At 50.5% G+C, this 13,598-nt stretch overlaps 1 protein-coding gene across 8 annotated transcripts in view; it reads right to left on the reverse strand.

Moving 5' to 3' along the window:
• The window catches only part of CRHR1 (corticotropin releasing hormone receptor 1), a 107,450-nt gene that overhangs the window by 42,141 nt on the left and 51,711 nt on the right, over positions 1–13,598 (reverse strand). For all 8 annotated transcript variants that reach the window (XM_065577700.1, XM_065577704.1, XM_065577702.1 and 5 more), the window contains one exon: positions 6,307–6,426. In XM_065577700.1, the coding sequence (XP_065433772.1) occupies positions 6,307–6,426 (120 nt within the window). The remainder of the gene's footprint in view (positions 1–6,306; positions 6,427–13,598) is intronic.

Raw genomic sequence — 13,598 nt, forward strand, 5'->3', positions numbered from 1 at the left:
AAATCAGTATCTTTGAAAATGTCCAAAAGCATCCAAAAGCATTTATAATAAATGTAAATTGGGATCCTCTTATTGTTTAGCAGTGCGATTACAACTGCCATTAATCACGACTGTTTTTTAAAATCTAGTTAATTTGTTTTGCGTTAATCGCGTGCCTTTAACTGCAATTAATTGACAGCCCTAATGGCAACATTTCTCCACAAAGGCCGCCAGTGCTAATGGACGATGGTGGAGTGGATTTGTTCACTGCATAATTCAACACAGGAGTGGAAGTCAGTCCAGCAGAGGTCTAGGACTGTAATAAGCAGGTACCGTCGATCAGAGTTGTATTGGCAGAATTGCACGGGGATCCCAGGACTGGAATAGCAGGGAGTACTGCAAGTTGGGGGTGAGGCTCTTTGCCAGCTGTGTGTGTGTGTGTGTGTGTGTGTGTGTGTGAGGGATGCTGTGCTGGTATAATTGTCAGAAGCCAGTGCAATGTTACTGTGTGTTTCACAGCCCACTGGGTTAATAGTTAATGCGACATTTCGCAAGACTGGGACCAGTCTACACCTAAAACAGCCTCTCAGCGCCTAAAGCCCTGAGCTTAGGGTGGTCAGATGTCCTGATTTTATAGGGACAGTCCCGATATTTGGAGCTTTTTCATATATAGGCACCTATTACCCCCCACCCCGTCCCGATTTTTCACACTTGCTGTCTGGTCACCCAACCTGTGCTCCACGAGGAATCCAAACTGGATGCAAAATCTGGAGAGAACCCATGAAACTGGATTGGACTCAGGACACGACCAACACTGAAGTAGATTGGCGCGAGGTACAGAGGACTCTCCTATGTGCCTGGCTGGTGTGTCTTGCTCACATGCTCAGGGTCACACTGATCACCGGGGGGAGGGGGTCGGTAAAAAATTTCCCAGCGGGCACAGATTGGCACCTAATCAATTCCCTGCCAATGCAGGGGCCTCGGGCATGGGTGGAACCTTGGTCTCTGCCTGCGGCACACAGCCGTTTAGTCTCATGAGGACTTCAATGCTTGAGTCTAATCAAAGTCATTGTGCTCAATACGGGGTAACTGGTGAAATGTACAGACCTGCGCTATGCAGGTCAGACTAGGAGAGGTAAAGGTTTGTGGGATGCTTGGAAGGTGTCTGTACCATATTGTGAATTCTAAAAGTCCCACAAAACAGCTAAACAAACAAAAAGTGGGGCTGGGTGGGTCAGGGGGTTTCAAACAACACTGCAAATTTGGACCCACCTTGAGCTTCCTGGTTGTCACTACACTGCACAAGATGGCTACTCAGAGCTTAGTGGTAAGAGCGGCCTAGGGACTCACCCTGTCCCGCTTTCAACGCCCAGGTCCCCCGACACTGAGCTGTAAGCGAATCTTCATTTGCTAATAGCAGCGTTGGGCCTAGGACACACAGTTGTGTAGCTCTGATTCTACCCGGTAGATTGCAGTGGTGTGAGCGTGTGTGCGCACACACACACACACACACACACACACACACACACACACACACACACACACACACACAGAGCCAATTCACAGGCCCATAAAAGGATTCAAGGCGAAGTGACTTGCCCAAAATCACACAGAGGGGAGTGGCACTTAGGTCTCCGGATGCCCACTAACTGAACCAGGTCAATAGCTGTGAGTGCAAAGCGCTGGCAGATGGGCACATTAATTCCGAGAGTGCCAGGTGCCAGGATGTGGCGAAGGACAAAGCGGTGGAGGAGCTAGCTATTGTGTGGGAAGGCTGCTGAGCAGGAGAGAGCGGAAGCGAGTACGTGAATGTAAGCACCAGCTGTCAGATTCCTCGTCACGCTGATTGCACCCACTGAGGAGCTAGAAGATGCCTGGGCCACGGGTCCTGCTATCGGCTTCAACAAGGCAAGACAAAGGGCTGCTCACGCTGGAAGCTCTTTGGGGCAGGAGCTGTCTTTTTGTTCTGTTTGTACAGCGCCTAGCACAATGGGATCGTGATCCATGATGAGAGCTGCTAGCCGCTACTGCTAATAATAAACATCCAACACACAATGCCGAGGTTAGGGCAGTATTGCTGTGGCGAGAAAGGAATTGGGGGGGAAGCTTCCGTTTGAATAAAACCACAGTGATTCCCTGTGAAGGAAGGATGGGCCAGTGGTTAAGAGGATAGCTTATGACTTGGGAGTCCTGGGCTCCGTCCCCTCCTCTGCCACCGACATCTTGTGTCACCTTGGGCAAGTCACGTAGGATAAATCTACACAGCGCACGGCAGCCAGCCTCCTAGGCTGGGCTGGCAGACCGGGCCTGGTGGGGGTTGTGCCAGTGTTGTAAAAATGGCCATGTAGCTGCTGAATCCAGGTTCTGAAGCCCACCCCCTTTCCAGGCTTCAGCACCCAAGCTGCAGGATAGCTCAGTGGTTTGAGCATTGGCCTGCTACACACAGGGTTGTGAGTCTAATCCTTCAGGAGGCCATTAGCAATCTGGGGCAAAAATCTGTCTGGGGATTGGCCCTGCTTTGAGCAGGGGGTTGGACTAGATACCCTCCTGAGGTCCCTTCCAACCCTGATATTCTATGTTTACATAGCTATTTTCAGTGCAAGCCCAAGTCTGTCTATCTGGGCTGGGTGGCTCTCTGCTGAAGACTGTGTGGACAGGCCCTTAGCCCCACTGCAAGGCCTAACTGATTTAGGAGCGCTCTCTAACCGCTCACATTTAGAGCTGGTGAAGAAATGGGCTCTTCCCCCGCCCTCCATGGAAAATGTGGCCTTTTCCTCCAAAAATCAAAGATAAGAAAATGTTCCACGGGCTGAAACACTTCAATTTTCAGCCAACAGCGTTTGCGATGAGATTTGGAGATTTTCTGTGGAAAGCACTTCCTTGTGGTGAAAGGGCGTCAGTTAGCCAAACACCTGACTCTCCATCGAAAAATCGTTTAGCCAGAATATTTCCCACAAGTCCTAGTCACATTCTACGGGCCTGACCTGGCAGCCCTGGCCCAAGGCAAGGAGTGCTAGCGAGGTCAGATCTGCTCTAGGAATTATTTTGGGGCAGTTCCTTGGCTTGTGTTATACAGGAGATCAGACTGGTTGATCGGACTGGTCCCTTTTTGCCTTAGAATCTACGTCCATGGGATGATATGATTCAGGAGGGGCGACTCGTGTTTGCTGGATCGGGGTCTAACACGGGCTGACGTACAATGTGCTAGCCAGACTCACAGCAGACAGGAGATCACTTTTTGAATACCTGCGTCTCGCTTGGCTGCCTTCTTTTTCTAAGGCATCACAGAAGAGGCGGTGGCGCTGGGAGATCCCGTGGCCTCCTCACCTGAGCAGAAGTTGCAAACCTCGTGGAAGATTCCCATCCCTGCTCTGCAGACCCAAGAGGCTCAATGTGTGGAAGAAATTTCCAAACGCCGGGTATGTGGAAGGCTGGTGCGCTGGTCAAGGCTCCAGCCCCAGACTTGGGTAGACCCAGGTTCCCAACTTCAGCCTGCCATTGTTAACTACGAACTCAATACCTTTGAAGTATCAGAGGGGTAGCCGTGTTAGTCTGAATCTGTAAAAAGTAACAGAGGGTCCTGTGGCACCTTTAAGACTAACAGAAGTATTGGGAGCATAAGCTTTCGTGGGTAAGAACCTCACTTCTTCAGATGCAAGGGTCCTTGCATCTGAAGAAGTGAGGTTCTTACCCACGAAAGCTTATGCTCCCAATACTTCTGTTACTCTTAAAGGTGCCACAATACCTTTGAAGCCTCTCTTTTCCATCTGTAAAATGGGTATAAGAGCACTGCCCGACCTCACGGGGTGTTGTGAGGATGAAGACTGTATGCGGCTCTGATGCTAAGATAATGGGGACCTCAGATAAATAGATAGCTCTGAAATTACCAAGACTCAGCCTCACCTAGTATAAATTGTAAGGAAATGGGAACCCAAAGGACATGAAAGCGATAGGAAAATGTGACCAGCATCCCTTACATCTTTGTCCGTGAGCTCACCTCTCCTCCTAATAAACTGAAGACGCTGGCTAGCGGTGCCGGCTTGCAAAGCCACCAGTGAGGCAATGTAATATGCTTTACCAAACAATGAAGACATCAAAGCGGAGCCAGGCAGGAGGAAAATAAACCTGCTCGATTTCACTGAGCAAAGCTCCCTTCCCAACAATGAAGTCACCCCAGAGATCAAACAAACAAATCTACGCGGCCTTGCAAAGAAGCATGGCCGGAAAGTCCCCATGACAACTAGCTGACATCACAAAGGTGGCTTCATCATTAAATCATTAAATATAACGCCATGTGGACAATCAGGATAATCAGCAGCTTAAGAACATTAACGAAATGTAAACCCATTATCCTGTTCCCTGGGAGAGCCGGGGATAATTCATGTTTCTGATGGATTTTTTTTTTTGGTTGATAATTATCACCACTTTTGAGGGGAAAAAAGATACCCTTCTCCGTGCCGTAGCCATTAACCAGACTGGAGGTTTCCCCCATCCCCCTCTCTCCCAATCGCTGGCTCTCAGCAAAACGTCATCAGCCATTTTCGTTAAAATGCCATGAACAAGAATAAGCAGAAAACAATTCCCTTCAGGCCCCTTATGCCCGAGGGAGCTTGGAAATTTGCACTTCCCTTTTCTCTGTGGAAGGATGTGACCATTCCTAAAAACAGGGGGACAGACCCGCTTTCTTCCCACATATTTACTCCTGAGGCTGATCCGGGACTTTAGATAATAACCTACTATTCTTTCTCCCAAGCACATTGATAAGGGCCGACAGTGCTTATTTCCCGCCACCATGATATCTGAACACCACACAATCTTTAACCCCTCATGACCCTGCTGTGAAGTAGGACAGTGCTCCTATCTCCATTTTACACAAGGGGACCCGAGGCACAGAGAGACTAAGTGACTTGCCCAAGGTCACAAGAGCAGTCTGCAGTAGAGCAGGGACTCAGTGATCTAACCCCAGAACCATCCTTCCCCTCTCCAAGTGCAGAGCTGTAGTGCATCAGAGTGCCAGCCTCCCAAAGGAGGGTAGCAGCATTAACCCCATTTTACAGATGGGGAAACTGAGTCCTGCCTCCGAACCCGTCCCCTTTCTGGGGAGCCACTCCTGCAGAAGCACCTGAGAGTGAATGGCACCCCAGAAAGGGGATGGGTTAGGAGGAAGGACTCAGTTTCCCCAGCTGTAAAATGGGGATAATGCCGCTACACTCCTTTGTCAAGTGCTTTGAGATCAATGGATGGAAAGGGCTATATAGCAGTTCATCCCATGCAACAGGAGTTGCCATGTTGGCTAGGACTATTGGAAGCATTGCCACTGCCATGCCGTCCTGCTCCCAAAAGCCATTCCGGTGGGCTGTAATATTTTGGTCTCATTTTGGTTGTTGGGTTTGGTGTGCCAGTGCTGGGTGGTGCTGGTGGCCTGTGCTTTGAAGGAGGTCAGACTAGATGATCTGGTGGTCCCTTCTGGCCTTAAACTCTCTGACTCTAAGCCTCTTGCCCAGTGCCCAGCAATGGCTAGCACTGGCCAAGTGCCAGAACGTGGAGCCCCATTGTTTACACAAAGGGGATGAATGGGCTAGCGAAAGTAGAACTGGGTCTCCTCACCCAAGGACAAGGGAACAGTCAATGTAATTGAAAGGCGGCAAATTCAAAACAGGTCGAAGGAAATATGTTTTCACATCAGGAGATTAGCCTGTGGAACTCACTGCCACAGGATGCTGCTGAGGCCAAAATCTTAGCACAATCCAAAAAGGATTGGGCGTTTACATGGTAACAAAGCTCCCCAGAATGACCATATTTAATGCTAACAATAATTGGGAAGGGATATTAAACCTCATGTTCCAAGGTTTAAGCCAATCACTGACTATTAGATACCAGGATGAAACCTAATGTGGGGGGCACACCTACCCACTGCAGGCTTTCTTGCACCTTTCCCTGAAGCATCTGCCAGAGACAGGATACTGGACTAGGCAGGTCTTGGGTCTGAGATAGTCTGGCAATGTTCCCATGTGGTACCAAACATGGGGTGACTGGGTTCTCTCCTCACCCCTACAGCACCCAACGGATGGCCTGAAACATCTGACTGAACTGCTGTCACTGAGCTCAGCCCAGGGCGAGGCCCCACCGTTCATGTGCTGGGCAAGTGCCCATGTCAACTGCAAATGAAGCAGAAGCTCTTTGGGAACCATGAATGGGCTTTTCCTTTTGCCCCATAGCCCTGTGTGTGTGCAACCGATGCCAAACTCATCTCTGGGGGTCAGTGACCCTGGTGCTGCCACCCCCTTCCTATTCCCTCCCCCGCCCCGTCAGACCCACGGGCCTTACTTGTGGTGTTGTATCGGACTCCGTTGATGTATTCGGGGCAAGGGAGGACCACCAGCTGCCCCACAGCACTCCGGGGCCAGCATGTACCGATCAGGTCTATTGAGGCATTGCACTGGAGACCTGGGAGAGACAGAGGAGAGGGTTAACAGAGATCCCAAAGTTAACTGCACGGAGCTCCCACCCGCAGCCCCCCTTGGGCGACAGAGCAAAGGGACTGACCCCTGCAGAGCTGGGGGGAGGTGGTGGGCTAGGGCATTTATTGCTGTCTGCTCACTGCATCCCATTCCCAGCTGCTTGCTGCATCCCATTATCCCCTAACACGTTGGAAGCTTTCTTGCTCTGAAGCAGTCATTGCTGGCCACTGTCAGAGCCGGTTTCTTCACTAAATAAAAAAGGGGTCTCTCTTACGATATAGCTAACTTGAACTAGCCACAGGGTTGCAAGCTCTTAGTGGAGACGAGGCATGGGGAAGTGTTACCTTGCTGTAGCTGGCTGTGGTTAAACCCTACACTACTGGCTTCTAAACTGCACCGGTTCATGTACCACTTTCTTAAAAACTTGTTGTGAAGCAAACGGATGGAACATCAAGCTCGTGTACCACCAGTGGTACATGTACAGCAGTGTGGAAGCACCTGCCTTAAACCCTCCCCCTCCATCCTTTATCTCCATCAGCAACTACCCCTACATCACGGTTTCCACTCGGGTTTTACAGCAAGACAGCTAACATGCAAGAGCTTATCTCATTGGAGAAACGCACCTCTTTCCCTAGTGAAGGCAAGCCCAGGAACTGGACTAGCTTGAACATAGGTGTGACTGGGGAAATGCTTGCCCTATCCTGGGTCGGAGTCTGTCTGGGGATACCTGCATTTCAGACTCCGATGCAAAGTGGATTATAGTAAGTGGGCCTGGGTGGACTTGGAATCGGAGAGAGGCAGCGGAGACTTTCAGTCTCAGTTGGGTGGTTCAGCTCCATCCCTGGTGAGAAGGAACCAAAAGTTGTGACAATAAATGAGAGCGTCCTGCTGTCTTATGTATAATGAGCTGTTTGGTTATGTTTAGAGCTGGCTGGAAAATGGTATGTATGTGTGTGTGTGTGTGCACAAATACCAAAATATTTCAATTAGGAAATTCTGCTGCAATTGCCTCATGGGAGTTGTAGTTCACTTGCCTCATGCTCCCATTCCCCTCTATAAGGCAGGCTCCTTGGTCAGACTACATTTCCCATGATGCAACATGGTGTCCCCTCATAGCGAGAAGAGGCAGTTGTATCATGGGAGTCCCTGGATATGGTGCATCATGGGAGATGTAGTCCGACCATGGAACCTGGCTCATGAAGGAGAATGAGGACATGAGGCAGCTGAACTACAGCTCCCATGAGGCACCACAACATCTTATCTAAATACAGCTATGTTGGGTTTCTGACAAAAAAAACCCTCACAACTTTTTCAAAGACACTTTTCAAGACAAATTTTGTTTAGCTGAAAAGCCAATTTTCTGTTAAAAAACAGTTTTGAACATTTTTCAACCAGCCCTAGTTGCAGCACCTGTTATAAAACCCACTCTGGAAACGTGGCCCATCTGTTGGCCAAGGAAGGACTGAATGGGCCAAGGAGCTTGACGAGGGTCTTTTGAGTAGAGCGCTGAGCCCTGGTGGAAGGACATGCACTCACTGTGGCCTTCAGCCTCCATGTCTATAGAACCAGCAAAAAATTCATGTATACACTGAGAGAATAACAAGGTATCAGGGGGTTTCCTGTGGCACAGAGAGCCCAGGTGTCACCATGTTCACAGGGTGAAACCTCCCCTTTCTTTCCCCCCCAGGTTGTAATAATACTTTATTCTAGCTAATTCAGAATTCAAGTTTAAGTAGGGCAAGATGGCAGTTGCATGGTTAACAGGGTATAGCACATAGTTTTATTAACTCATTTGATGCCAGTAGTTGTTTCACAACCACGTCCACCAGCTTAGAGCATGTACTGAGAAAAAGCAACAGCTCTTCCTTCTGTGGGACTGTAGCAGAATGGACACCTGCTCCTGCCTGGAAGGGCCTGAGATAGCCCAGGGAGCAGGCAGCCTGAAGGTTGAGCTGATTGGGGGGAGTGGCTGCAGTGGGGGCCATGCCCCAAACAGCCTCAGCTGGCCCTATAAAGGCAGGGAGCCAGGAGCTCAGGCCAGAGTCTCTCTCTGCCTTCAGAGAGAGAAGGGCCTGGCTGTAGGGAGCTAGACAGAGTACCTGAGTGGAGCAGGGCTGGGGAGCTCCAGCCTGGAAAGCCCCAGGCTCTGGCCTAGGGGAAGGCTAAGGGGTACTGGGGGTTGCAGAGGGCAGCCCAGGGCTAGGCCAAGGCAGCAGGTCCAAACCAACCTTGCCGTTGATGAGTGGCCTATACTGCAGTCTGCCCCAGGGAGCGAGGGCTAGTTGGTGACTGGCAGTGGCCTAGTAAGGTGGGGGTAGTGGTGGGGGTTCCCCAGGGAGGGGAAACCCAGATCTGTGGGGTACTGCCAGGGGGCAGCATCCCAGTAATAGGGGCACTGGGTCCCAGGAGGGACACGGGGGCCAGAAGAGGACAGGCGGATCACTGGCCTGTAGAGGGCGCTCCAGATGCTGGATGAACTGATTCCCCGAAGCAACCAGTAGGGGGCACCGCAGGGGTGAGCCCGCACCCTTACAGGGACCCGCCCCACTTCCCCATTACTCCTTTGCAGTCTCCCCTCCCCTCCAGGGGTTCCTATTCAGTTTTCAGGCACTGGGTCCTCTGGAAGAACCTAGAGGGAGTTTGTGCTTCATGCTGCCTTTGGGGCAGCGAAAGAGGCCTGATTTGGCTGGCGATGTTTTGGGCACATGTTGTCCATTCGTGGCACCCGGGATTAAGCATGTCGCTTTCGGGGCTGAAAATAATTCTGCACCCGTAGTGCTATGTGTGTAACGCTTTCTGCGTGAAAAGATTTTTCGGTGCATTGCAGGCGGAATAATCCAACATCAAATTTTAATGGTGGCTTTAACTCTGACCTCTTTTTCTTGGTGTGGGTTTAGCACTCTGTAAACTGTGGTACCGTACAGGAAATCGGCTCTATCCGGGCCATGGCTAATACGGCTAATGAAAGCACAGTGTGTTAATTTAGGCTTTATTGAGGCCAGATTGCAGAGTTATATATATATATTTTTAACATAGTACAGGATGTTCTGCAGCAAAATATGTCTTTGTTACATCTGAGGATTAGATACAAAACCGATTTCTCTGTGTCATGTCACCATAATTCAATAATTAACATTCTGCAGTTTGAAGAGGGGTGTGCAATAGACCTTGAAAGGTGTTTGTCTGGTTTAGTGCAAAGCACTTATAGTTATTGAAGATGCGGCAGCACTTTCTGGGCTGAAATGAGTGGTTTCATTCTTTTCTAACTGGCTTTCGGTAACTCCGCATCTCAAATACTGTGAGCTTGACTCTGAGCTCAGTTACATCAATTCTACATAGGACTTGAATGGAGTTACTCCATACTTTTGCTGATATGAGAGCAGAATAGACCCAAGCCTATCTTGGTAGCTGCAGTGCATTGTGGGGGAGCTCTGGTTGCAACTGGACATTTTAATGTTCACGTTCATGTGTCTGTATTTCTCCTACATGGCATGTGAATAAAGCTGGCCAAAAACAATTGGCCAAAAATTGGATTTTTGATAAAATGCAAATATTTGTGGGGTGGGGGAGGGAATCTGTTTTTCACTGAAAAACTAAAAATGAACTGTTTGAGTTTTTGATGAAAATCCAAAGTCCTTTAAAAATATTTGCTGAAAAAGTTTTTTCCTCAAAAAATTATTGCAGGAAAAAAATCATTTCCCAAGAGTTCTACATCCGAATTGTAAAAGCGTTCAGAGTGTTGGAAACAATTCCATGTTTTTTAGTGGTAAGGTGTCTTTAATTCTAACTCAATTTTTACTAATGTTTATGTGGCTGTCACAACCTTAAATTGCCCATTCCTTGGGGAAAAAAACATGGTGGTCATTCTGACTTGCTGTGTGATTGTGGGCAGATCCCATTTAATCACACGTGCCTCAGTTTCCCCATTTGTAAAATGGGGCTTATCACTTGCCTACATCACAGGTGAGCTGGGAGGCGTGAGGTTTGCATAGTGATGCAGCACTGAAAAATGAGAAGTCATTGGCCACTGAATGAAGCAGAATATTCATAAAGGGTAAACAGAATGACCTGAATAATTAAAGGTTTACATAGCTTGACATTGACTCCAGGCATAATAATGGAATGGCTGATTCCATTAATCAATGTGCTATCAATAAAGAGTGAAAGGAGGATGGAAATATAATTAATACCAGCCAACATAGTTTTCATGGAATTTAGATCTTGTCAGACAGACGTGCTATTGTTCTGTGAGACCGTTCCAAGCGTGGTTGATAAAGGCAGCTGTCTTGATATAATATACTTAAATTTCCAGAAGGCATTTGACATCCTACCTCATGACTTTCTGATGAAAGAATTAGCACTATACAAAACGAATGTGGGCCCAAAAGAAATGAATTAACAACTGACAGATCTCAACGGAGAATTATCAACTAGCAGGAATTCCGGCGGGCTCTGCCAGACTGGTACACGCACCCTGGAGGCTGCGGCTTCTACTGGGGAGAGGAGACTGTGTAAACCTCCCCTCACTTTTCTACCATTTAACATCTCCCCCTATTTATATGCCCCTCTGGGTTATAGCTGAACACCGTCGACTCTTCATTGTATTTAAGCATCCCAACGGCTCTGTGAGGGAGGGCACTTTACAGATGGGGAAATCGAGGCAGAGAGACAAAGGGACTTACCCACGATCACATAGGGAATCTGTGGCACAGCAGGGACTTCACCCAGAGGCTGCTAAGCCCAAGGGGAGTGACCTACCCACTGGCCCATCCTTCCTTTCAGGGTCCTCTAACGCAACCACCGCTATTCAGGATGAAATAGGCCCCTGCTTCGTCTCCCGCCCTGCCCCGGGACCAACGTGCAATGGGCATTTGTCCGGTGGTTCAGATCTCAGTTCTGCCAAGCAGTCAGCTCCCCAACCTTGACCCTGCGACAGAGTGTTCAGCCGGGTCCCGTGTCTCCGCAGATTAAAGATTTATGGCGTCAGGCAATAAACAAACCTCATAAATCAATCCCGCTGGCGGAGCTGCCGCTCTGGCCCCATCAGCGTGGCTGGTGCACTGAGAGCTGAGAGCAGCTGCCTTTCTGGGACTGCAACGGCCAGGTGGGGATGGGACGTCTCAGCAGCTGGCCTGAGGCGGAGCAGCTAAGGCAATGCTGTGGCCAGTGGCAGATCAGTTAATGTCCAAGCTCAGACAGTGGTGGGGACAGATGGGTCAGGGGGGATTTGGAAGGAACTATGGAGCCCTTTGCCTCTAGGTCACCATCCTGAGCAGCCCTGGGGCAGCTCTAAGTTCTGCAACAGCATCTCAACAGCTCACCCAGTGGCCGCCTGCTGCATTGCGAGAGAGGGAGAAGAGCCACTGTGGCTGCTCCATTGGCTACTTCCCAGCCAGGTTGCAGGAGTCCTGTGAAAGCAGGGAAGGAGCACTGAACCTGGGGTGTGGGGGGGGGGGGGGGGGCTAACACAGGATGGCCACTCTCCTCCAAACAGCCCCCATAGGGACCATGCACCATCTGGGGATAGCCAGAGTCCAGGGCACAACAGCCACTTCCCCTCCCCAGCCCGGCCTGTGCCAGGGGCTGCAGGGATGGGGGCGAACCGGCTATGTCGGCTGTATGCCCACAGGGCCCTCCTCCGGCAGGGGACTTGCAGGTGATGTCTGCCTCCTTTGTTTTGCCCGAGGGGCTCAAGGGGATCTCCTCAAAGTAGGGATTGTGGCCCCTCGACCCTGCTTCAGTGATATGCTGGCACCCTGGCCGGAACGGCCGGATATCCCTGGGGCACGGTACACCTGGGTTGCTTGACCTGCCCGGGCAGTGCCCGCTCTCTGCCAAGATAGCGTTACCTACAGGGACATCAGTCTGGCACCCTTCACGTGCACTACACTCAGCATACAACATGACCCTGCTCAGCAGTCTCGGGGCGGGGGGTGGGGGAGAGAGAGAATCTGTCCAGGCCCTAAATGTGGGCTGGGCCCTCCCTGTCCTCAGCTCCTGTAAGTGTAACAGGCGTGACCGGGAGGCTGGATCCTGACTGACAGCACCTAGGCCCAGATCCTGGGAGTTAGGGGCCTGGATAGCTGTGAGCAGCTGGGCCTTGCCCCCTCGTCAGGAGATGGCCGAGGGCTGAAACTGGTCACCAGGCAACTCCCGCTGAATGCGAACAGGACCCTGAAGCAGGGGATGTGGGGAGGGGGCTGACATCAGGGGACTGGAGGGCCCAGACCCACTCCCAGTCAGCCAGAGCGGGATGGAATATGAATCTAATTCAAAGCCCAGAAGCTGGCCTGGAGCCACCCAGAGACCGTTTATCACTCAGGGCCGCAATGGTTAGTGCTGCAATGCTGCCTTTGATTCCCCAGCTCGTCTCCTGCTTTGGGGTGGAAATGGGGCAGGAAGGGATGGAGATGGCTTTGTGCATCTCACCCTCTCGTGCCTGTTGGTAGGCTCCTAAACACCTCTGGGGGTGTGGGCTTTCGTTCTCTGTCTGCTCACGTGTTCATGGGGCTGGGATTCTGGAGCTGAAGAACTGGGGGTCAGTTGTGCACGGGCGTGAGGTATATGAGCTTTCTGTGGCGCACACGTTTGGGCCACGTGCTTCACGTCTTTCTGTTGTAATCCTAATAACCGACGTGGGAGGGTCACTGGTGGAGCTTGAAGGGGGGTGTCCCAGGCTACCCTCTACGGCCAAAGAAATGGGGCTGGGCGGGCCGGTGTGAGTCCTGGGCTGAAGAACAAAAAAAACAACCCCCCCCAACTCTATTTACAGCACTGGGCAGCAGCAGCAAGACGTAGGGAAAAGGATAAACTGGGAAAACCCAGCCCTGGGTGCCAACGTGGGAGAGAGGCAAGTTCCCCAAGCGTGAAAGTCCACATCCTGGCCCGTTCTAGTCCTGACTGCTGTGATCCTGCACCCGAGGCAGGCGTGTGGCGATGGAGCTGGGTCTGGGGAATGGGTTAAACAGAGCAGTGATGAAAGGGATAGGGTGCATCTTGGCTGAATAATAGTTTCATGGCTCTTTTTACTAGTAGCATTGATACCCAATGTTCAGGAGAGATTGCATAAATTCCCCCAGTGGTTTTGCCTGGATACATACGTGACTTCTGTTGTGGAGAGTTTCTGTTCACTCACACTGGTGTACAGCAATACTGCTT

Source organism: Chrysemys picta, chromosome 24, assembly GCF_011386835.1.
Source record: "Chrysemys picta bellii isolate R12L10 chromosome 24, ASM1138683v2, whole genome shotgun sequence".
Classification (NCBI taxonomy): domain Eukaryota; kingdom Metazoa; phylum Chordata; order Testudines; family Emydidae; genus Chrysemys; species Chrysemys picta.